Here is a 26,699-nt window from a genome sequence, read left to right as displayed (position 1 = left end):
AAGCAAGAGTATAAAGTGCAATACCATTTTATCTCACAGTTCAGTTGTAACTTCTACGCCATACAGTACAGACTTAAATCTGAAAGAACAGTCTGTAATATTACAAGTTCCGAATTTTAATGCTGTTGTAAAACAAGAAAAGCGTGTAAATCAACATGGTGAGCTTTTTCTAGATAGTATGTGGGCTGTACTTTGCAGTCTATCTAACTGTTGTAAGACCAATAGGTTATCAGCATTTGTAGTTCATCCTAATGGACTGAAATTCGAAAATATATACGTATTTTGAAAGTCACTTGATCAACTAAAATGTAAATTTTTAAAAGAGATATTAGAACATATAGATGGTGTGCAGTACTTACCATTTAGTGAACATGAAGCAGTAGTCTCGCCAGATGGTGCATTACCGAATTTTATTATAATTCAATGATATAGCTTGTGAAAAACAAGATAATGTAAGGGCTTTTTTGTGCATGGGAAGGCATAAAAAATGTAGACTGTTTTTATCTTTGTCAGTCGTACGCTCAAGTACCAAATCATTTTGTGAGATACAACGTAAATTTTCAGCTTTATTTTGTCAGTAAACTTGAGACATGTATATAATGGGCATGTAAATTCAGATATGTCATCTACTGAATTTAAAGAGTTGTACTCTAGTTTTTGGAACGATGATCGGTATGGATTTATTAAAAGAGAGTGAGAAAAAGTTGACTTCAGATCAGGGGTAGAAGGGAGGGGGGTCTTTTCAGCCTTGGCAGCCAAGGTAACCTACGTTTGTCGAAGCTCGGTTTTTGTTAATATCCAACCCTTGAAAATAATCAGCAGCACATTAGCACAAGCAAAACGGCGAGACTCGAACGGTGGTCCATTCAAGTACTAACCACGTCAGATGTTGCTTAATCTTGGAGATTTAGGGAACTGCGTCACCGTGACCATTCATATATTTGTACTTGGTACGATCATGATTGCACATATGTATTTACACGTGGATAAGAGAAAGTGAGACGAAACGTATATAACTAGGCTCCTTAGCTGGCGTTAACCTCACGTGGCAGTCTACCTTGGCCAAATCTTGCGAGCTTGGTAGCCGTGATTAAATTTCTATCAGGATGACACGCATATATGAAGAGAAACCATGCGCACGTCAGTGTATGTTTGTTTATGCATGTGTGTGAGGGGGAGGCGTCAAAGTTTTTTCTTACTCAGAAATAAGTTAAGCTTTGTGTCAAAATATAAGACTTGGAGTTAAAAAAGTAAAAAATATTCATCGCATTTAATAACAGTCACATTCCTACATATATTTTTATTACGCTTACGAAATTACAAAAATTATATACATTATTTAACTTTTTCTTACAAATGTATTTTTTTTTTTTCATTGTTTTTAAAATTTAGTCTTATTTTTTTTTTTTTTTGCATCCATAGACCTAAGTGGTTTGACGCTTTTCTCCTTATTTTTTATTTTTTCAATGATTTTTAATCAGGCCTTCTTCCTCTTGATATTTTCTCCCGCGTTAATTTTTAATTCCTGCTGTTTAAGCAGAATTTGAACTCTGAATTCTAATTTATTATTACCTTCTTTTGGCCATTCTTCGATCTTTTCAGTCAATGGTCCAATAGACCAAAGTGACTGTTGCTGCTGTGATGATAAGGCTGATCCTACTTTAAATTTTGGTGATAATAGTTCTTTTTTTTTTTGAAGTGGTGATGGTATTGTCAGAGCTGGTGGTAATAATGGAAATGGCAGTGTCAGGGCTAGTTGTAATAATGATGATGTTGACGATGAAGGTGGTGGTAGTAGTTGCTTGAATAGCTCCATCCACACACTCCATGACTTAAGAAATGGTAAGGGTTATACCCCTATTTTTAATTTTTCTACTGAAGGCTGTGCTAGAGGAACTCATGCTACTTTTGTTGGTGCAGATACTACTTCAATACTAGCAAATGTTCGTTAGTAAAGTAAAATGTGTCAGGCAAAAATAAAAAAATAAAAATTTCCACTACGGGAAGTTTTTCAGAAAGATAATTTCAATCGAGCGAGTATGAGAACAAGTAGGAGTAATTTCACTACGAAAAATTCTTCAGAAAGGTAGTTTTAGTCGAGCGAGTATGAGAAAAAGTAGAAATAACTTTAGAAATACCGATTTGGCCAACTCTATAAGAGAAAAATAGAAAAAGATTTTTATAATTTCAAGATAGAGGTACTCTTACCTTTGGTGCCACAAATTTATGGACCACTTGAGAGCTGTTTCTTTTTCTGCTGCTTCTATTCCAGCTACCATTGATATTCCTTTCTCCCTTGGGAAATTGAGATCCTGGTCTGCTGTATTCCTGTCTTAGACTTTTTAATTTCCTGAATGCTGCTGTAGAAGTGAGGAAATTTGTTTTGCCATTCAAAGAAAATTAACTGCATGACTCATTTACGAACGTAAACATGTATGTATTAGGTGGGGGTATTTTGGATGTGAAGTGTAATTTTTCCTACTTATGAATTTCTGCTTAATGATAGTCCAATAGGTGCAAAACGCAGTTTTCTCCTTCTCATAAATTTTTACATGTATAATGATATTTGCATTTCATGAAGAGAAATAGTCGCAGTCATAAATTCATCTTTTTCTAACTCTATAATTTTTCGGCGTAGCTATTCGACTGCCTATTTAAGGTAAAGGGCCCATCTATGAGACAATGTCCTATTGTATGAGACACCAACCGAAAAAAGTTGTTTCTTGTTAAATAAATACCTAATTATAGCTCATAAGACATTGTCTGAGTCGTTAAATACCTGTAGTAAAGTACCCGAATTAATTGTATTCATAGTTATTGATGTTTTGTCTGGAAAGAAAATATGTTCTATCGTCAACCTACGACACGATCAATTTGGTCGTGTAATCTATCATGAGATGCTTTTTATACTGATGTGAGTTTAGAGCCCAAACATTAAAACTATCAAGTTATCAAGAATAAAAACTTGTTCTATTGTAAATATAAACCTCTAGTTTATGTTAAACCAACGTTGTTACTAATCGTTACTATATTTTTTCAGAAAAGAGGTTGTCTCATTATACGTACAAATGTACGATTCATGTCCGTCCTTAAGAGACAGTAACCATCAGCCTGTCTCATGCTCCATGACCATAGTGTACGTACCTTATGAGACACCTGCTTACGTTACATTTGACATAATTTATTTGCCAATAATTCTTTCTCTAGTATGGGTAAACACTATCAAGGATTAGGTTACAGTTATAAATTCAACGCGTGTTTTTTTAGGTGTTACAAAAGTTTAAGTGTAATTGAGTAATTGAGAAAAGTATGTAAGATAATCTAAAAAACTTTTCATTTTAACTGACAGAAACTTTCTTTATGATTATTTTTCATTATTTTATGATTTAAGGATTATTGACACTCATCGCAATGAAAGAAAGTAAGCAGAATAAGAAAGTTGCCAGAAAAAAAAGTCAAGTACCCAATCTACTAATAAAAAAACGGGGTACTACTGTTATTAAAAATGGTACAGCTAAAGTGATTGTTAAAAAAAATAAGAAAAAACAAAAGAGGAGACTTTACAATGACGACAGAATTAAACATGCAGTGACAGCTGTCTCAGAAGGCATGGCAATAAGAAAAGCTGCTAGTGCATATGGTGTACCAGTTTCTACTTTAGGCAGAAAAAAACACTCCAACTGCAATGAAGCCTGACCTGACAAATGGAGGTCCAGGTACAGTATTGGCTCTAGAAGAGGAGGAAAAAATTGCAAATTGTATTTTAGCTAGGGCTGATATAGGGTATCCTATGACTAAGACAGAACTATTGGATTCAGTTCAAAAGTATGTTGTTTCAACAAACAAGGAAACTCCTTTTATTCATAGTCGCCCATGGTGTCATTGGTATAAGGGATTCAGAAAAAGACATCCGAACATTACCTTAAGGACTCCTCAGCAATTAAGCTACACTCGAGCAACAGTGACTCACGACGTTTTAAGGGAGTGGTTTACTGAGCAAAAAGCTATTTAGAGTCAAAAGAACTTCTAGACATATCTACAGATAGAATCTTCAATTATGATGAAAGTAGCTTGTGTTTTAGTCCTGATGGAGAAAAGGTGCTACACTATCAAATGCTGGAAAAGAGTGCCTCACTGTTTTGTTTATGTGTAGTGCAGCTGGTGTTCAAGCTCCACCGTTATTAATGTTTACTTACAAGGAAGAAGTACCAGACATTATTGTTAAAAAGCTCCCCACTGGCTGTGGTACTGGTTTATTTAATAATGGTTGGATGACAACTGAGTCATTTTTTGAGTACATGACAAACGTGTTCTATCCTTGGCTGGTTAAAAATGAGACACAGTTTTCAGTTGTCAATGATTTGGATAATCATACCTCTCGCATTACTATTCCACTAGTAGCATATTGCAGAGAAAAACAAATGGAAATAATTGGACTTCCTCCAAATTCTACACACATAACTCAGCCTCTTCATGTTGCTTTTTTTCATCCCTTTAAAATAATGTGAAAAAAAACTGTTCCAAAATGGAAAAGTGAGCAACAAGTTCGAAAAATAAAGAATGAAGATTTTTCAGTAGTATTAAATTTAACTTTGAAATCAATGAAAAACGAGGCTAGTCTAATTCAAAATGGATTTAGAAAATGTGGACTTTTCCCATTTAGCCCTCAAGAGACAGATTACAATGTTGTTCAAAAGAGAAAGAAAAAAAAGTAAACAGATGGATAAATGTGTTTTTAAACCGAAAGAAGATAATCCTAAGTTTATGAATGATAATAAAAATTTACATTTGAGTACTTTTGAACAAAGTTTAAATCCTGAATTACTCAATGAATTTTACCAAGCTGATCCTAAAAATACATGGATTGGTAGTATTGAACATGAATCACTTTTTGATTACTAGCTAAACATTGTAGGATCAGTGAGTGGTAAATATTTATCCCTCTTATAAATATCCTGAAGTGCACCTTGCTACATATAAATTAGTTAACTCTTAGCTACATTATGTTACAAAAAAAATAATTAAATACTAATTCTTGAATTTTTATAAATTATTATTTTTACTATTTTTCGTGTGATTTAAATCAGTTTCAAATTTTAATTTAATTTTTATTTATATTCATTTAAATATTATAGTTAAAACAAAACTTGTTATTATTAGTTCTGGAATAGTAATAGACTTCAATGCCAAAGTTACTCCACAAGAACATTCTATTCCACAAAATCTTTCTTCTAACCAAAGTACTCCTGTACCTTCTTGTAATACGGTGGCTGAACCTGAGATCATAAAAAGCTGCAAGTTAATACTAAATTGCCATGAAAACTGCTTTGAAGAAAAGTCTGAAGATGCCAGCATCATTGCCTTCGGTCATGTTGTATTAGGTAAAGATTTGATAATTTCAGAAAGTATTCAATGCGATAGAATATCTCACCCTCCCATTATTTTAGACAACTCTAAGAATACCAGAGTTAATAAGGAAAATAACCCAGGTTTGTATCATAATCTTTTTTTTTAATATTACAGATCAACTAATTCATCTAGAATCTTTTAGAAGGAGCCTTGATCAATCATTGTGAGATTTACAGTGATATTAGGATAACTTTTATTAATACAGAAACGACTGATAGCAACGATAGTAGTATTAGAGCAGAAAAGGACTCAGCATTTCTCAAAATAACTCAAGTTCCTCATTTGACACCTTTCCAGTGGCTTTTCTACCAGAAATCACGATGGCAACAATGTTACTCCAGTCCAGTGTTTTTCAAGGTTAAAAAATCAACTTTTGTCATTTAAATAAATTGAGTTACTAAAATAACTTGAAAATTTATATCTCTACTCATAATTTGCAGATTTTTCAAATTCATTTTCAATCCACATGGTGAAACCACATGATTTTTCGCACAGATACCCATGTGAATTTTGTCTCAAATCAGCACATGGTTTTTAAAAACCAAGTGGTTTATAGAACTACGTGGTTTTTCATAACTATGTGGTTTTTACGTATAGCCATATGGTTTTTTTTCAAAAAGCCACGTGAATTTTGTGGACCATGTGGTTTTTTTAGAAAAGCCACGTGGTTTTATACATCTATATTGTTCTACTAATTACTTCTACAATATTTGAGAAAATAGCAAAGTATAGAGCCTTTTTTTTTTTGACGTGAAATAAAGAAAATCCTCTTTATGTTGTTTTTCCAAAATTACCAAATGACCAACAGAATCAAATAGACTAATAGAACCAATTAACATATTAGATTAATTAAAATTGAGATTTAACACAAAGTAACAGAAAATTATGTTTGGTGATAGATACAAAATAGCAAATGACTATTTTATTAGAAAATTACTTACATTAATAATTCAGGTTTGGATCAAAATTAAAATGGAAATGTATAGTGACATGGATTAAATAGTAGAATTAAAAATTTTGTAGAAGCAATTACTATAAATTTGCAAATTAGTTTACATACCTACAATTTTTGAGAATTTACTTAATATGGAATGGTATGATAAGTAGCACATATTTTTATTTTAAAAAATACAGTATTATATTATGTAAGATAAAAAGATTCAGAACTAATTTGAGATCTTTTAAATAATGGGGATGATAGTTAAACATAAAGTAAGTCAATTATGTAAAATGAGAAATAATTAATAAATAAGCTTTTAGCCGTTATAATGACGATTAAGAAACTATTCGTCCATTTAGCCACATATAAAAACTATAAGTAAAATTTAGGGATACTCTGTTTGTATGTGACAAAATTTATTTTAGAAAATAAAAGAACTTTAGCATTTGTTTGTACATTTAGGAAATTGTAAGGCGCGTACAAAAGTAAGAAAGCTCGAATCGAAGCACACTAATCTTGTTAACTCATACAAGCAGCTCTGAGTAAGAACGAACCCGTAAAAAAATTTCTGCACGATATCGTGCAAAATATCCTATACGATATCTCACAAGATATCCTACACGAAATCTTATAGGATATCGCATAAGACTGCTTGCACGCTAGACTACATGATATCCTACACGATGTTTAAGCAAGATTTTCAGCAACAAAAAAATTAAAAAGTATAAATTTTAACCCATGTAATTTTAAATTTTTTCTGCTGAAAAGCTGTTAAAAAAGTTAATGTAAGTAGTGAAAAAAAAAAAAAAACATCTCTTTGCTCCAGTTAGGGGATTTGAGCCTGGTCGAGAGGACATGTAGTCGAGTGTCTTACCCACTAGGCCAGAGTGGATTAGTCTCTCGGAAAAGAATTAACGTCCTTATAAGGTACATCTGAAACTTATGTTTATTATTTCATCATTTCGTGAATAATATTTACCACCTTGGTTACCTCATTGATAATTAACATCTTATAAATGTACACTTTATATTGTTTCGTATCTCTTAACACGGTCGTCAACAATAAATCTAGTAATTGATTTTACAACTACTTTTCGTTCACGGATTTTACTTATACTTCACGTATACTTTTTATTCCAAGGAAAAAATTAGTCCATATTTAAACGTGCCCTAACGGAAAAAAATAATGTAAGAAAACTCAACAAACCGTAACTTTCTGTAATGTAATGTAAGGTTTGGTTACATTTCGTACTACAGTTACAGTTTGTTACGTTTTGTTACATTTACTTACAGTCGACTGCAACTCAATATATTACCTTACGACTCGTTACGTTTACTATTATAATTCTGAAAAGGCACTCGAATCTCGTGAAAAAGCAACTGTAATAAACTCTATTAAAACGTAAGCAAACGTTGTCGTGAGTAATATTTTATAACAGCTTACAGTTTTTGGCAGTTTATTACACTGTTTCATATTTTGTTATGATTAATAACTTTTAGAAACATTTTTTTACATTATTAAATAAAAATTACTTTTAACAAAAAAAAGTTGAGTGATTATTCTGAAAAATTATTAACTTTATAGAGAGCAGGCAAGGCTAAGTCGAAAGATGCTTGTGTTATATTTCTATAAATAGGTCACAGACCCTATATCTTATGGATACCAATTTCTGAAGTTATAAATATATGCAATACAAATATATATCTACATGTATTCCGATTTTTATAGAAATCTATTGGCTGTTTAAGGCCAATAGCTACGTGCAAGCAGTCTACAGTAAATAAATATGAGATTATACAAGTATTTACAATAAAACTATAGTATAAAAACTACGTGGTTTCGTAGACCAGATGTTTTTCAAAAACCAAGTGGCTTTTTTAAAAAAAACCACATGGTTATAAAAAACCACGTATTTTCGTAGACCAAATGGTTTTTAAAAACTATGTGGTGATTTGAGACAAAATCTACATGGTTATCTGTGTGAAAAACCATGTGGATTTACCACATGGTTTTTTATGTGGTGAAACCACGTGGTTTCTTTCAGTAGAGGATAGAAGCTTGCGTTGTTAATTAATGTTATATTAGTTTGTAAATTGATCAGTGAGCACCAAAAAATTCAGGTTATGTGCACTTGTGTCATAAATCAATAAATTATTAGTTAATAAAGTAGACAGTTAGTGCTTATTATAACGTGGTATTAATATTAAAATAGCTGCATGTGCCATTAAGATTTGTAAATGTGCCAGTAAACCCTCCTAGGTCATCGAGTGATCGGCACTTGTGTGATTAACTTTTACGTTATTAATTTATAAAGTGACGCACCTTAGGTCACCTAGTGAAAGGGGCTTGTGTCATTAATTGATGGTGTATTAGTTAATATGGTTGTCTTTCGTACGCCTTAAAATACCTGGTTATAGGCGATCGTATAATGAAATATTTATTCACAAAGTAAGCGCCCTTTGTTCCGTGGTAATAAGCGCTTGCATTATTAATAAATATTATATTAGTTAATAAAGTGACCAGTAACTTATTAAGTGTACAGTTAGTGCCTTAGCCCGCCTGGTGATAGGCACTTGTACCATTAATTATAGTTGTATTGATTTTGACGAGTGCCAGTGAGCGCCTAGGGCCACTTCTCTAGAGCCACTTATCGATGGGCGCTTGTTTTTAATCTATGTTAAATTAGTTAGTAAAATGACCAGTACACGCCTTCAGTTAGCTGGAAACGAGGCGCTTGTGTTACAAATCAATAATTTATTAGTTAATAAAGTAGCCTAGTACGCGTCTTGTTTAACCTGATGATAAGCACTTGTGTTAAAGATAAACAATTCATTAGGTAATTAAGTGGCTAGTTAGCCATTTAAGCCACCTGGTGATAGGCGCTTACGTAAATTTTTCTTTTATCAATTAACAAAGTGACCAGTAAGCACCTTGTAATATAAGTGGTAATAAGCGCTTGTGTCATGAATTAATAATTCGTTAGTTAATCAAGCAATCAGTTAGTGCTTATGGTTACCTGGTAATAACTACATGTCTCATGTATATTTAATTAAATCCACTTGTGGCATTAAACTTTCTTTTACTGAGTTATGAAGCGGCCAGTGAGTACCCTAGATTATCTAGTGATCAGCACTTGTGTAATTCATTTTAGCATTATTCATTTATATATTAGCTTAAAACCCCCTGGTACTAGGGACTTGTGTTATTTATACATGTTATATCAGTTAACAAAGTGGCTCGTTAGCACTCTAGATCACCTGGTAATAGATGCTTGTGTTATCAATTAATAAATCTTTATTTAATAAACTGTCCAGTCAGCTATCTAGATTACCTTGTGATAGTCGCTTACGTCATTAATTTTTGTTTTTTCAACTTATAAAATAGCCGAAAAGCACCCTAGATTATCTGGTGATCGGCGTTTGAGTAATTACTTTTTATTTCACCAGTTAATAAAGTGGCCTGTAAGTACTCCGGGTTATTTGATAGGCACCAGGTTTTGGAAGCACTGCAATCGATCGAAATTTAGATGTTTATTGGGATCGGCAAACTAGCGGTCGCGACAACTGTTGGTGAGTTCGGAAGCAGCTCAAGCAGCGAGAGAAAGCTTTTTGCGAGAGGAAGCTTTAAATGTTTACACTGGTATACACACTCAATAGGGACTGTGTCGTTAATTTTAAAGATTACATATTTAATTATATTATATTATAAACTTGTTGCAAAATAACAAAGCTGCCTGAACATGCTTGCATTTTCACTCAATGCGCCTTGCAAGTACATGTCATATCTAATATTTGACCACACTTATTCATTGCACTAACAATTTTGAAAGAATTATCTTTAGTATCAACTTTTTTTAACAAAATCCCATAATTTAACAAAAAGTCTTTCCATCTGATAACTTGTGACATGTTATATGGCCAGTATGTGAAAAGGATTGCCCTTTAATAAAATTCCTGCTGGCTGGTATGCAATTTCCAATCTTGTATATTTTGTCGATTGTTGACTAAATTTTTGCTAGTTAATAAATGTAAATTGTAATTTTTTAATCTAACCACACAGTCCCTATTAAGTGTGTATACCAGTGTAAACATTTTAATATTTAAGAGGAATAAAAATTAGCGAGTCAGATACTTTGTTCAAAATGTTCAGCGATGTTGAAAATATACTTTTAATTAACCTACTTATTACATACACTGTCACAGCAATACATTAATCTTAATAAGAAATAAATAAGTAATACTTTAGAGCAATAATTAAGTTTTAAGCCTGCCCAAAAGCCTCATCTTACTGCTTCTGAACTCACAAACAGATGTGGCGACCACTAGGTTGCCAATCACGATAGCCCGCGTACGTTCAGTGTGGGGTTAGGCGTATTCAATATCAGTGGAGGCGCATTGCCAAAAACAGTACCCACGACGCGCAAAAAAATAAGAATTGTAATACTAATAACATAAATGATCTCAAGATCCGGGGTGCGTACTGACCACTTTTTTACACAATATATTATAATTTAATAGCACAAGCGCCTGTCACCCTATAACCTGGGGCGCTCACTGCCATGTCTATTAAATAACAAAATGTTAAGCAATAATACAAGCGCCTATTACCCGATGACCCAGGGCGCTTACTAGCCACTCTACTAAATAATGAAATATTAATTATTAACTCAAGTGCCCATCACCCAATGACCCGAGGTGCTTACTAGCCGCTCTATGATATAAAAAAATACTAATTATTCACACAAGCGCCTATCCCACGATGACCCGGGGAGCTTACTAGTCACTTTATTAAACAATATATTATTAATTAATAGCACAAACGCCTATCACCCGATGACCTGGGGCGTTAACTGGCTACTCTATTAAATAATCATATATTAATTATCAACGCAAGCGCCCATTACCTAATAATCTGAGGCACTTACTAGCCGCTCTATTAAACAATAAAATGTTAAATATTTACGCAAGATTTCTTGAGGTTTAGTGCATAAGCACACGATCAGTAAGAGCTAATTTAGGAGTGAGAATAAAAACTCCAAAGTCAGGTGTTAGTTTGAGCAACGTTTTGTTGGTCTTAACGCCAACCTCTCATCAGGCTCACTTTATCAACAGAAAAAACACAACAAATTTCATAAATTACATTGCAGGGCCAATATTTACAAATATCTACATTAATGCAAAATTAATTATAAGTAAGTAGTCAACCATAATTTTAATTTTTCTCAAACAAAGATTCTAGACCGTGAACCTAATAGACAAAAAAGATTAATATCTGAAATGCTATACATACACTTTACTAAACACACTATTAATAGGAAAGAAGATACCTTACTTCTCAATAACATAAATAAAGTAGATATATTTTATAAGTAATCTTTCTAAATAATACAATGTAGTTATGTACTGCTGTTATGTATATTCGTAAGAAGCGTACATTTACTGTTTATATGTATATGCGTGAATACATACGTGTCTGACACTTACGTTATTCGTTCGAGGCGCCCAACAGTCTGTAACGATCGTCTTAACGATATAGACTTTAGTAATTGTTCAATTTTAAAATTATTTATATTACTATTTTATTCGTGACTACTTACTTATAATTAATTTTGCATTAATGTAGATATTTGTAAATATTGGCCCTGCAATGTAATTCATGAAATTTGTTGTGTTTTTTCTGTTAATAAAGTGAGCCTGATGAGGTTGGCGTTAAGACCAACGAAACGTTGCTTAAACTTACACCTGACTTTGGAGTTTTTATTCTCACTCCTAAATTAGCTCTTACTGATCGTGTGTTTATGCACTAAACCTCAAGAAATCATGGAAACAATTGGGAGCAGAACGGCACGTTCAACAAACACCGTATTTACGCAAGAGCCAATCGCCTGATAACCCAGGGTGCTACTTGTGTTGAATTTACATTTGATTATTTAATAGAGCGAATTGTAAGCGTTCTGGGTCATCAGGTGATAGGCACTTGTGCTATGCATTAATAATATAGTGTTTAATAAACCAACCAGTTAGCGCCCCAGGTCATCGGGTGATAGGCGCTTGAACTATTAATTAATAATATATTATTCAATAAAGCGACTAATAAGCGCCCCGGGTGACTGCGGGATAGAAGCTTGTATTATTGCTTAACATTTTATTGTTTATTAGAAAAGCTAGTAAGGGCTCTGGGTCACCAAGTGATAGGCGCTTGTATTATTGCTTAACATTTTGTTATTTGATAGTGATGCCAGTAAACGCTGCGGGTCATTGGGTGATAGGCAGTTGTGTTTATAATTAATATTTAATTATTTAATACAGTGGCCAGTAAGCACCCTGGGTCATTGGGTGATAAGACGCTTGTGCTATTAATTAGTAATAGATTGTTCAATAGGCGCCTGTGGTCATTGGGTGATAGGCGCTTGTGCTGTTAATAAATAATATACATCGTTTAATAAAGCAGCCAGTAAGCGCTCTGGGTTATTGTGTGTCAGGCGCTTGTGTTAATAATTAATATTTCATTATTTCGCAAAGCAACCAGTAAGCGCTCCGGGTCATTGGGTGATAGGCGCTTGTGTTATTAATATTACAATTTTTAATTTTCGCGCGTTGTGGGTACCGTCTTTGGCAATGCCCGTTCACTGCTGTCTGCTCGGCGGAACATTCTTTTTAGATCGTATAGCTATGTATACGATCGTATAGCTATATATACGGTCTAGGGAAAAAGTTCCGATATTGGATCCGCCTAACTTAACGCTGCGTACGTTGCGCCAAAGAGATGAATATTTTTAAATTTTGATCAGGTACAATGATGTGCAGGCCCCTTTTTCTCCCCTTAGAACTTGTCTTCTGTGACGAGAAGAATTTGATGTATATTATAGAAAAGATTTAAATGATTTCAAGTATTGTTACATGGCCGAATAAACCATTATTAATTGTTTGTCAGTGCTACTGCTCTCTGCAAATGTTACATATCAAACTTGACAACATTTTACTTGACCAATTCATTTTTAATTCTTGCGCTTAGTATTACTTTAAAACATGCATATAAATATACATATCTACAATATTTACCTGATGTAAATTACAAATCATGTATGATACTCATGTTGTTCCATGGCCGTGTAAACTACCCTTTAAAGCCAATTAATCCATTTTACTACTTAATAGCCGTAGATCACACGCACGGCTCACTTAATACGTCATAACATTTGTGTTTGAAAAGTTGGGAGAAAACTTTAAGTCATTATTTTTTATAAGGTGAGTATGAAATCAAAGATTTGAAAGGCTTCAGAGCCTAGATTTTATTCGAAATTGTTTTTTATTGTGAAGTAAGTAAAATAACGTTTAAATACTGTCGTAACATCAAGTTAAAATTTTTAAATTTGAGAAAGAGAACTATATTACAGCGCATACGCTGTGATACGGGGAGGGGGAACATTCCGTAGCGCTCTAGTGCTTTGTTATACAAAAAGTACAATTTGCTTGATACCATATACCAGCTACTGCCTTGGTTAATTAATAGAATATTTAAAGCCGTTGGTAGGATATGCCATTTGTGTCAGGATTTGGAGTTTTACACTCCCTAAATATGACTTCCAAAAAAATGGACCCCCCTGCAAAAAAATTTGATGCCGCAACTTTACAAACGTTTTTTCTATGTTAATTTATGCCTTAAACCATAATTTCGGCCAATTCACGACAATCTAAACGTAGACAAGTAACCGCATCTAACGCTCATCTTAGCTATAAGTACTTTATTTATAATCTTAGATAAGTATTTATTAATAAGATAAGCGTTATATTATAAGTTTTGTGGATTTCAATTTCCAATTCTTCGTTAACGAAGAAAGGTTATTTTCCCACCCTCCTAGGGTTAAGAATTTCTGGCAACCTTGGTTTTATGAACAAATTATTACAAAACAACGTTTGGCAAAGTTGTAGCACCAAGTTTTTGGCAGGGGGTACATCTTTATGGATACTAACTTTTTAATTTCTATTTATCGGTCTAGATTGCGGATAGTATATAGTACTGACTAAATTGAACTTTAAATACTACCATACAACTCATGATAAAAAAAAAAAATTATCACAAAAATACGAAGGATCTAGACGAATCACAACGTTTCTCACGATTCGTAAAAGTTGCGGCAGATGTTCCTTTTTACACAGTTCGGACTGAGCTCTTAGTCTGTAATAACATAGTGACCTTTAAGAAAGTGAGCAGCAGAACCACCGCCATTCGTTGCAAATCTACAAGGCGTATTTCTCTGTAGACCTGGCAAAATCCGTCGTAGAGTGGAAAAAATTTTCGACCTCAATTTTTTTGCATAGTTACATTCGGAACAGGCTCCTTAATGTTAAAGTGTATGTTGCTAGTCAGTAACCAGGTAAATAATTATTTGCACCAATATTTTTTTGAACAATTTTATCAAAGTTTTTTTTATCTAAAAAAAATATTTTCAGATTCTTTCGAACGATTGGAACAAAAAACTAATATGGATTTATATACCTAAATCCTAGAGTTTTCAAGTAAAAAATTCCTTAAGTTAAAAAAAAAATGTCTTCTTTCCGATATTGAGGACGTTTCAGCGTACCCTCCCGTGCGAGTGTATACCTGCACGGAAAAAAGACTGGCACAGCCGCTCGCCCGCAAAAGAGTAGACAGCGCACCCTATAGCTTGGTACAGTTGCTCACCGAAACTCAGGGCTCGCAGCGAGCCCTGATAAGGCGAGCGGGAGCTAACGTGTATATATATACACACATATCGTATAAAATAGCATGAGGGAATTTTTTGGCAAACTTAAGTAAAAAACAATACTCGTTCGAACCAATTCTTTAATGACACAACAAAAAAAATGTACATTGCATGTAATACATAATTACATGTAATACATAAGTATAATCATAATATATAATTTGCACACATGTAGTGTTTCTCATTTATTTCTACTGATAAACAAGGCTCATTGATTGCTAGATTATCGTACTCCATCCAAATACTTTTAGCAGATTTTAAATCGCAAACGTAAGCGTTATAATGATCGCTAAATAGTATTTCTTCGTAAATACTTAGATAGAAATAGGTCATTCATATAATTGCACTGCACAATTTTCGACGATACGATGAATTTCGTCGTAACAACAGCAATATACAACCTTAACTGAGCGCATGCATATCAGCAGGTAGCGCGGGAAAGCAACGGGCCACGAGGTAAGTTTGTACACATATATAATATACATATTACATACTTGCCACAGCGACTTGGCAGTCAGCTCGCTCTGTCAGGGCTCGCTGCGAGCCCTGAAGTGGCGCGACGCGCGCTCAATCAGTTGGCATGCCGTCAGCAGTGTGGTTGGGCGAGAGAATGTCTCTGTAGGGTGATCGGCCGTGCCAGTCTTTTTTCTGTGTGTATATAAACGTGCTTACAATTCGTGGCTCACCATGTCGTACACATATATAAAAAAACAGAATACCTTATTGTTCTTGATGATCTAAAGATTTATAGGCTATCAAAAACAGCAATTCCAACTTAATATTTAATTGACTAATTTATTATAGTTATTATTCATTTTCTCATACAGTTCACCTTGGGGAAAGAAAATTAAGTCTTTAAAAAAAAATCTTACTTACAACTGACCACAATAGTAACCGAAAAATTCATCTCATTTTAATAATAATAAAACCATATGGAAAAAGCTATTTTAGTGTAACATTGTTTGGTATTCCAAGAGCACTTATTTAATTGGTTACGTATTCAATATGGAGAAAAGTGGCTTCTGGTTGGTTGATCGAAATAGCTGCGTGAGAGCACACGTGTGTTTATTACATTATGGGTTAAGTATTTGGTTAGTACCTACCACCACCCTGACTGATCAGCTGATGATCTATAGTGTGCGCCAGAAAATTTACTATATGAAAAAGCGCCGAAACATAATCCGGAAGTACGAGCCCCGTTAGATGGTGCTGATGCTGATCTCAAAGTTATACTAAGACCCTGTCTGTATACTAACGTTTTTGGCGAATAAAAATTAATTTACTACTATGCGTCATGAGATGCAACTACTAGCGCCAAAGAGTCCCAACAAAAGTAAATGAAGTGGCCAAAGTTGAAACCAAAACCTCTACCATTTAACGTGTTCAAAAGAAAACCGCAAAAATTTAGCGCTATTCTACAATATAATATAGCACCATGCGGCAATAACTGGAACTAAGACCTCTCTCTCGCGTCTCATGACGAATACTAAGACCACGTGAAACAGAATGGCAAGTACAAACTAGTTTACAGTTTAGGTAGGTTAATATTATATTATTGTTAGTGTTTTCAAAATTTTGTGCATTACAATAAAAATATTTAAGTTAATTGAAGTGGAGTTAAGCCTTTTGGAGAACAAAGCATAATTTTAAATTCGAATCATGTTTTACTATATGGTTGTTATTCGCTTTGAGCGCAATTCCGAAATCGCGCCCCCTACGGGAGACTTTGAGAACGAATGGTCGTCATTAGAAAAGGTAATTATTGTGAAATCGAGCTTCCGGCTACATTCACCAGGTGGCCAACCCTTAAATGTCGCTTTTTCACAAGCATGTGGAAATCAATGAATAGTACTGTCCTTTTCTAATCACGACCAATCGTTCTCAAAGTCTCTAGTAGGGTGCGCGATTTCAGAATTGCACTCAAAGCGAATAGAAACTCTAAAACAGGATTAGATAAGTACTTTGCTCTGTGTTTACAATCGCCTTTTTTCAATAGTTACCTTACGAAATTATTGATATTAAAACTGATAATAATAAGAAAGAAATTAATGCAATATGCAGTTGTAAGGCAGGAAATCCCGGTTCTTGTAAACATATTGTAGGACTGTGGGTGCATGTTTATTTTTAAACAAGTATGTATTTAACGTTAATAACTAGGTTACTATATAATTAGTATTGAAAAGAAAACGAAGAATACTATAGAGCAATTGAGTTGCACAGATTTAAAGCAGCAGTAGGGTTATATTAGACAAAAAGGTAACGATGCATATATGTTGCAACACCATTAGAGAAATTTTGTCATAGAACCCAATATCCGCATAAAATGTGATTTATCTCCTGCAGTATTAAGTCAATATTTAAAACATTTAGCACTACTATTGAAAGTAAATTTCAATATAATATGTTTTGCTAATTTTGAAAACAGCACTCTGTAGTAGTAGTACACTACAGCGTACGTACACTGATAGTAGTGTAACACTACTGTCGTCTGCTTTGTTTGGTATAACTTTAAGATCAGCATCAGCGTCATCTAACAAGTACTTAACTAGTTTTTACATAACATGAGAACACATGGTCGGTTAGATAAGTCAGGGTGGCGGTAGATACCCACTAATTACTTATACAACATATCGATACTGAATAGAGCTATGTTAGGGATTTATCTTTATTCCCTGCAAGCAATACGAAAGGTCAAGAGGCAGTAAGGCAGATGCGGAAGTTTCTCCTGATTGGCTCTGCCATATTCAGGACCAACACGCATACAATCTTAATCAGCCAATCACTGGCTCAGAATCTCATGTCTGTGAGCTTCATGAGTTGAGTGAGACATATCAACATATGTGCGTGATACACATATATGTACAGTTTCTAAAGAACGTTCTGAACATGGCGGCTTATCTGCCACATTGCACTTAAACCTTTGTAGAAAGCGATAGTGAGCTTCGAGAGTGTAAGGAGACAATTTCCGCCATTTGAAACTCACGGGGAAAGGCGTGAGATTGATAACGCAGGATTTACTATCTATAAACGACTCGATACACACAAATATTTATGGATATATGTTTATGCAAACGTACCTTTCAGTGCTCTCGACAGTGGCACCCAAAGAAGCGCGAAGTTCAAATTAGCTATAAGTAGCAAGACGTGAAAACCCAGATATCACGACAGTATTTCATACACAATAAATTAATAAATAACCCCAAGCTATTTAACCCAATTACCCAGTAAGCCAACTGGTCGCTTTGTCATTAAATAAATTCAATAACACAAGCGCAAATCCCCACACGTCCCGGGGCGCTTCCTCGTTGCTTTGTCGTTAAATAAATTTAATAACACAAGCGCCAATCACCACACAACCCGGGGCGCTTACTGGTCGTTTTGTTATTAAATAAACTAATTTAATAACGCAAGCACCAATAACCACACAATCCAGGGCGCTTACTGGTCGCTTTGTTATTAAATAAATTAATTTAATAACACAAGCGCAAATCCCTAAACAAGCCGGGGCAATTACTGATCGCTGTGTTATCAAGTTAATTAATTTAATAACACAAGCGCCAATCACCACACAACCCAGGGCGCTTACTGGTCGCTTTGTTATCAAATAAATTAATTTAATAACACAAGCGCAAATCCCTAAACAAGCCAGGGCGATTACTGGTCGCTTTATTAATAAATAAATTAATTTAATACCACAAGCGCAAATCCCCAAACAAGCCGGGGAGATTACTGGTCGCTGTATTATTAAAATAATTTATTTAATAACACAAGCGCCAATCCGCACAGAACCAGGGGCACTGATTGGTCGACTTATTAATAAATAAATAAATTTAATAACGCAAGCGCCAATCACCACACAACCCGGAGCGCTTACTGTTCGCTTTGTCATTAAATAAATTTAATCACACAAGCGCCAATCACCACACAACCCAGGGCACTTACTGGTCGCGTTGTTATTAAATAAATAAATTTAATAACAAAAGCGCCAATTACCACACAACCCGAGGTGCTTACTGGTTGCTTTGTTATTAAATAATTTAATTTAATAACACAAGCGCAAATCCCTAAACAAGCCGGGGCACTTACTAGCCACGCTCTTATTAAATAAATAAATTAAATAACACAAGCGCCAATTACCACACAACCCGGGGCGCTTACTAGTCACTTTGTTATTAAATAAATGAATTAAATAACACAAGCGCCAATCCCCACACAACCTGGGGCACTTACTAGCCGCGTTCTTATTGAATAAATAAATAAAATAACACAAGCGCCAACCAATGACGCAAGTTCTATTACCATGAAAACATTACTGCTTTCACTGTTATTTATAGCTTAAATAATTAAGATGATGACCAGTAATCACCCCGGCCTGTTTGGGGATTTGCGCTTGTGGTATTAAATAAATTAATTTATTAATAAAGCGACTAGTAAGCACCCCGGGTTGTGTGGGGATTGGCACTTGTGTTATTTAATTTATTTATTTATTAACAAAGCGACCAGTAAGCGCCACGGGTTGTGTGGGGATTGGTGCTTGTGTTACTAAATTAATTTATTTATTAATAAGTCGACCAATCAGCGTCCCTGGTTCTGTGGGCATTGGCGCTTGTGTTAATAAATTTACTTATTTCATAACAAAGCAACTAGTAATCTCCCTGGCTTGTTTGGGAATTTGCGCTTGTGGTATTAAATCAATTTATTTATTAATAAAGCGACCAGTAATCACCCCGGCCTGTTTGGGGATTTGCGCTTGTGTTATTAAATTAATTTATTGAATAACAAAGCGACCAGTAAGCACCCCGGATCGTGTGGTGATTGGCGCTTGTGTTATTATATTTATTTATTTAATAACAAAGCGACTAGTAAGCGCCCCGGGTTGTGTGGTGATTGGTGCTTGTGTTTTTAAATTTATTTAATGACAAAGCGACCAGTAAGCGCACCGGGTTGTGTGGTGATTGGCGCTTGTGTTATTATATTTATTTATTTAATAACAAAGCAACCAGTAAGCACCCTGGGTTGTGTGGTGATTGGCACTTGCGTTATTAAATTACTTTGTTTATTAATAAGTTAACCAATAAGCGCCCCGGGTTGTGTGGTGATTGGCGCTTGTGTTATTAAAATTATTTATTTAATAACAAAGCGACCAGTAATCTCCCTGGCTTGTTTGGGAATTTGCGCTTGTGGTATTATATCAATTTACTTATTAATAAAGCGACCAGTAAGCACCCCAGGTCGTGTGGGGATTGGCGCTTGTGTTATTAAATTAATTAATTGAATATCAAAGCGACCAGTAAGCGCCCCGGGACGTGGGGGGATTGGCGCTTGTGTTGTTAAATTAATATATTTATTAATAAGTCAATCGGTAAGCGCCCCGGGTTGTGTGGTGATTGGCGCTTGTGTTATTAAGTTTATTTATTTAATAACAAAGCGACCAGTAAGCCCCGGGTTGTGTGGTGATTGGTGCTTGTGTTTTTAAATTTATTTAATGTTAAAGCGACCAGTAAGCACCTCAGGTAGTGTGGGGATTGGCGCTTGTGTTATTAAATTAATTAATCGAATATCAAAGCGACCAGTAAGCGCCCCGGGACGTGGGGGGATTGGCGCTTGTGTTGTTAAATTAATATATTTATTAATAAGTCAACCGGTAAGCGCCCCGGGTCGTGTGAGGATTGGCGCTTGCGTTATTAAATTAATTTATTAAATAACAAAGCGACCAGTAAGCGCCTCGGGTTGTGTGGTGATTGGCGCTTGGGTTATTAAATTAATTTATTTAATAATAAAGCGACCAGTAATCGCTTCGGCTTCTTTAGGGATTTGCGCTTGTGTTGTTAAATTAATTTATTCATTAATAAAGTGACCAGTAAGCACCCCAGGTCATGTGGGGATTGGCGCTAGTGTTATTAAATTAATTTATTGAATAACAAAGCGACCAGTAAGCGCCTCGGGACGTGTGGGGATTGGCGCTTGTGTTATTAAATTAATTTATATATTAATAAGTCAACCAGTAAGCGCCCCGGGTCGTGTGGGGATTGGCGCTTGTGTTATTAAATTAATTTATTAAATAACAATGCGACCAGTAAGCGCCCCGGGACGTGTGGGGATTGGCGCTTGTGTTATTAAATTAATTTATATATTAATAAGTCAACCAGTAAGCGCCCCGGGTCATGTGGGGATTGGCGCTTGTGTTATTAAATTAATTTATCAAATAACAAAGCGACCAGTAAGCGCCCTGGGTCGTGTAGGGATTGGCGCTTGTGTTATTTAATTTATTTATTTAATAAAAAAGCGACCATTTAGCGCCCCAGGTTGTGTGGTGATTGGCGCTTGTGTTATTAAATTAATTTATTTAATGACAAAGCGACCAGTAAGCGCCCGGGTTGTGTTGTGATTGGCGTTTGCATTATTAAATTAATTTATTTAATAACAAAGCGACCAATAAGCGCCCCGGGTTGTGTGGTGATTGGCGCTTGTGTTATTAAATTTATTTAATGACAAAGCGACCATTTAGCGCCCCAGGTTGTGTGGTGATTGGCGCTTGTGTTATTAAATTAATTTATTTAATAACAAAGCGACCAGTAAGCGCCCCGGGTTGTGTGGTGATGGGCTTTTGCATTATTAAATTAATTTATTTAATAACAAAGCGACCAGTAAGTGCCCCGGGTTGTGTGGTGATTGGCGCTTGTGTTATTAAATTTATTTAATGACAAAGCGACCAGTTGGCTTACTGTGTAATTGGGTTAAATAGCTTGGGGTTTATTTATTAATTTATTGTGTATGAAATACTGACGTGATATCTGGGTTTTTATGTCTTGCTCCATATAGCCAATTTGAACTTCGCGCTTCTTTGGGTGCCACTGTCGAGAGCACTGGTACCATATGCGGGCAATCCATGTATGGGAAGGCGGACAAATCAGGAGTTATGCGAAAGTCTGCATAATTTCACCATGATATAGTTATATATACTAGAAGCACGTGAAGTATGCATAAGTCACTTTCTCTAAACATATATGTATATACATATATAAGACAGAAGTCCCCGTGAGCCGATCTGGGGATATATCATACAATATTTTACCACTTTTTTTGTCATTTATTGTCTTGTGGTATGTCATATTTAAACATTTCTTAATAATAAGCTTTAAAGGATAAAAATTTTATTCTTAATTTATGTATAATAATTGCTTCAATCCACATGAGTGAGCTGTTCAAGACCACATATTAGTGAAAATTGCCTAGTTAAGTCTAGTATACTAAACAAGGATCAAATCTGAATTTTATTTGCTGGAGTATTGGTGATTTTAACCTAGTTTTTTCAAGTTCAGAGCCTGGTATTCAACAGACGGACTCAGCGAGCCATTCTTATACAATGTTGACGTATTAGAAGGGTTAAAACAATTATGTTATTATAGAAGACAATACCTGTCAATATTGTCTCAAAATGATTGTGTACAAATAAAATTTATTCTATTGAACTTAACAAATTTACATAAGTTGACTTTTTCTCTAATCTTACAAAGAAGAAATGATATTACTAATTACTTATTACATAACAACGTGTTACCTCTGCTGCTTCAAAGATTTTCTGCACAGCTGCAGAAATTTCTGGTCCAATACCGTCGCCAGGTATAAGAGTACATTTTTGAACTTGAGTACTGTAGAAATTTACTCTTGCAACTTTAGGAAGTATCTAGTATAGTAAAAAATCAAATTGATTAATACAAACTTAGCCACATAATAGCAGCACTCAACAGGTCTTATTTACTGAGAGAATATAAAATTAAATTAAGAAAAAATCTACGGTAAAATTTTGAATACAATAACTTTCAGTTCGAGTCACTTTAATAATATCATTTCTAATAGTTACTTGTATTATCAATACTACAATGAAAAATAATATTTTAAAAACAGCATAGCCTACTTTTAATGGACCACGTTTTATTTTTCGAAGAAGTACTTACAAAATGACGGATCCACTGAGATGCCATTATGTGAGACTGCGTAAAGAAAAAAATTTTCTTAAATTTTGCCTTGGTACTGAAGAATTGAAGATAGATAGCTATACACTATCCTCTTGCACATATGGATGAAGACATAGACCTATCAAGAGTAGACTGCTTATTTCGGGGAAAGGCAATGTGTAATTTATGGAGACCTAATGTGAGCCCCAAGAGTGGTCTAAAATTACTTCCAGCCGCAATGATAACGGAAATTTATGAATATAATAAAAACTTAGGATTTAACATGTTATTGTAATATTTCATTCTTATACTAAAAAAAGTTTTGTTGGTTAGATACCATGTGGCACAAGGTCAATTCTATGTATCAACACTATCAACTGCAACCAGAGATTTTAGTAGGCTGCAACATAAACCAACGAATGAAATATTTAAAGTTGTTCCAGAAAAATTGGAAGTGCCATTTTTGGCAAGTTTAAAATTTATTTACTTCCTGGAAATTGACTTATAAAAAAATGTATGCCCCCACACAAAAACATACCAGCCAAAACATTATCGATCGTTTTTTGAAACGATGTATGGTAGGAAACAAAGTTGCAGCAATTTTCAGACCTAACAAAGAAAGAAAATAGTACATTACGAATATTACGATACTAGTGCGCTAGACGCGCGTCAGTTGTCACTGTGCGAAGACACGCGTGTGTCAATCACCTAACTTAATACACAAACCGAATTATGATTGGTCGATCAAGTTATTGACTTGTCAGAGCCAAACGTTCATTGGGATTCCAAAAGGTCACGTGACTCTCGCGGTATATATAGTCACTTGGGGGAAAAATAAGACACAGGCCTTGTAGGTGCAATTATATTTTTATTTTTTGTACACGTTAAAAGATTGTACTACGATGAAAGCTTTTCAATAACATATTTTTGAGGAGATGACAATACCTTAGTTATTTTTCCCTAACTCAATTAGTTTTTTACAGCTTAAAACTTGCTTTTGAATGTGCGAAAACGCACATATTTAACCTGTACAAAAGTCATGTTTATACACCTATATAGAAGCAGCGGCGGAAGGGATTTGTACAGGTTAAATGTGCGTTTTCGCACTTTCAAAAGAAAGTTTTAAGCTGCAAAAAACTAATTGAGTTAGGGAAAAACAGCTAAGGTATTGCTTCCTCTTCAAAAATATGTTATTGAAAGACTCTCATCGTAGTACAATCTTTCAACGTGTAAAAAAAATAAAAATATAGTTACCCGCTTAAGGTTTGTCTTATTTTTCCCCCAAGTGACTATATATATTGCGAGAGTCACGTGACCTTTTGGAATCCCAATAGCTCAGCGAGAGAGAGAGAGGTGATAATGGGTGTAATCCGCAATTGCCGCCAGCAGTTACATATGTACGACGTGACAACGTTGCGTGGTTGGGGGCGCTACTATCGATTTACTGGTGATGTGATCCGCAATCTCACCATCAGTAAAGCAGACGACGTCGGTCTACTTGCTCTTTTTCGTGACATTTTCCGACATTCTATCGTCTGCTTTGCTTTGTTTACAATCAGAAAATGTACCTGAACTCAGTTACCCTGTCAAGCTCAGCCGCCTGCATACTTACGCCAGTAGTATACGCTCTAAGGTGTAAATTGAGGTCTTTAGAGCCACAACAGATAGCTCATAATCGAGGTTCCCGCATACAGCGTCAGAGGATATAGAATGTACTCTTCTTGAATAGAAGGCCAGATCGGCCGTTTTCGCGTCCGCATTATTTTCTCTTTATATTTTAGTTATGCCTCTCATAAGGCAGGCAGCGTTAGTGTCGGGGGGCAACCGGGTAACTTCCAAATAGATGCCGATAACTATTACTTTCCGAGCAGCGGAGCAGCACGGCAAAATGCCTGATCATTAGTATCCTATATATTTAGTACTGATTTTTGATGCGAATCTACTGAAAAACACGTCTAAACTACAATTAATTAAAAAATATCGATAATAAAACTATAAAAAAAAGTTTTACATTAATTTTTCTCAACATGCATATCAAAAGCTTATGCAGGGGCACCTCACGAAATTCTGCAAAATCTCATAGTAGATCTGTGTAGTCGTTGGTTCAGAAGTAAAACTTTTGCTTTCAAACCCAAAGTTCTTGGGGTCAATGTTCTTCATCCAACTTTTTTTATATTTTTTTGATGAATGAAGCGTAAAAAAATTTTCTGCTCTGCGTTAATGTCAATATGAGTTTGAAGGTGATACATCAGTACATACCATTAAAAATATGATCAGAATAGGATTGTTACGTACGGTATATGCAGTGTAATGGAAAGACATACAAAATGCAAGTAAGTTGACTAATAAAAGCAAAATAACTTGTATATTAAATAATCGAAAAAGGATAATTAAAGGTTAAAAAATTCAAACAAAAGATTCGAAATACTATATACACAGAAAAATACATTAAAGTTTATGCATTCATTAAAAAAATTCTAATTATAAGTAAGTTAAACGTAACAGAATTTATATAGTACAATCAAAGAAAGTTAAGCAACTCATGTATAATAAGTTTTTACATAAGTATACTAAATGTATTTCGTTCGTCTCGTTCGAAGACATACCAAATGCATTTTCCTTTCTTCCTTGCTATACATCACGGTTTTTAGAGTTAGTACTTAATTTTACCACCAGAGGCCCCAGTGCCCTGCACTGATGGGTCGCTTGTGGCATACATCATTCCTTTTTTTCGTGCTACAGGTACAGAGTCAACACGTGTGTTAGACCTTGAACTTCATACTTCTTAGAAATCCAACATGCATCGCCAACCTAAGAGACAGCGTCTGGAGGAAGAGGCGGATGCATCAGGCACTGACACTGCTGGTGAGGTTCCCCCGGATGCAGATTCGGAGGAGGATCGTCCGAGCGATGACGACATCAGTGAGGACGAGCTGTCTAAACCAGAGTACCCATCAGCATCGTCAGAGGAAGACAAGAGCCTGAAAAAGACAGGTACACTTAGATAAGAACAAAAAGAAAACACCCGTAATCGCTCCGGGTCAGAGACCGCAACACATGTGCAGATTTATTTCACAGTGCTTCGGATCAGATGACTAAAAGGGGCATAATGTGACTTAGCGCATGCTCGCTATGTATCACGACGTGCCGCTCCACGGTTTGTTTGAAGGACAAGTTGACCCCTACCGGATCACGCTCGCTGACCTATTCACGATGTGAAGCGAACCATGTGATTTTGAAATGAAATCACTTAACAAGCATCCTACTATGTTGCAGCCTCATGATGAGGACCGACGCTTAGCAACAAAGTTGCAGTGGCATTCCCGTCCATAGACATGTAAAAAATGTAGACTGCTCGTTCTTATGTACGGCGCTAAATCACAAGTAGAAAGGGTCACAACGTCGAACGTGTATATCTGTCTCCCTCGCACGTTGCTAACGGTGGAGGCATGATGTAATCGTGAGTAAGCCAAGGCTAGCTGACGCAACCGTCCTAGTCTTTGGAGCTATTCACATAGACATTTTTTGCTTATTCCATTGTGAACGTTCATATTGAAAAGGGGGTTCCACTGTTCCGCTAAACTCAGAGTGAGTGAACAGACTGAACAGACCTATACCTCTTTTTCCATCCGGCAACAAAGCCTA

The 26,699-nt window shown here is 35.1% G+C and overlaps 1 protein-coding gene across 2 annotated transcripts in view; it reads right to left on the bottom strand.

Moving 5' to 3' along the window:
- The window catches only part of Idh3a (isocitrate dehydrogenase [NAD] subunit alpha, mitochondrial), a 199,779-nt gene extending 173,203 nt beyond the window's left edge, over positions 1 to 26,576 (bottom strand). The window contains exons 1-3 of one of the 2 annotated variants that reach the window (XM_089596190.1): positions 26,569 to 26,576; positions 26,131 to 26,149; positions 22,658 to 22,783 (exon numbers count right to left, since the gene is read on the bottom strand). In XM_089596190.1, coding sequence (XP_089452316.1) covers positions 22,658 to 22,783; positions 26,131 to 26,149; positions 26,569 to 26,576 — 153 coding nt within the window. Of the gene's footprint in view, positions 1 to 22,657; positions 22,784 to 23,054; positions 23,182 to 26,130; positions 26,150 to 26,568 lie in introns of those variants that run through there. The other variant, XM_089596189.1, reaches the window with a different exon arrangement.
- Between the last annotated feature and the right edge of the window lie 123 nt (positions 26,577 to 26,699).

Source organism: Copidosoma floridanum, unplaced genomic scaffold, assembly GCF_036245765.1.
Source record: "Copidosoma floridanum isolate Cflo_tuat_1 unplaced genomic scaffold, Cflo_Japanese_pri ptg000030l, whole genome shotgun sequence".
Taxonomy (NCBI): Eukaryota; Metazoa; Arthropoda; class Insecta; order Hymenoptera; family Encyrtidae; genus Copidosoma; species Copidosoma floridanum.
This window is presented reverse-complemented; position numbering and strand designations above follow the sequence as displayed.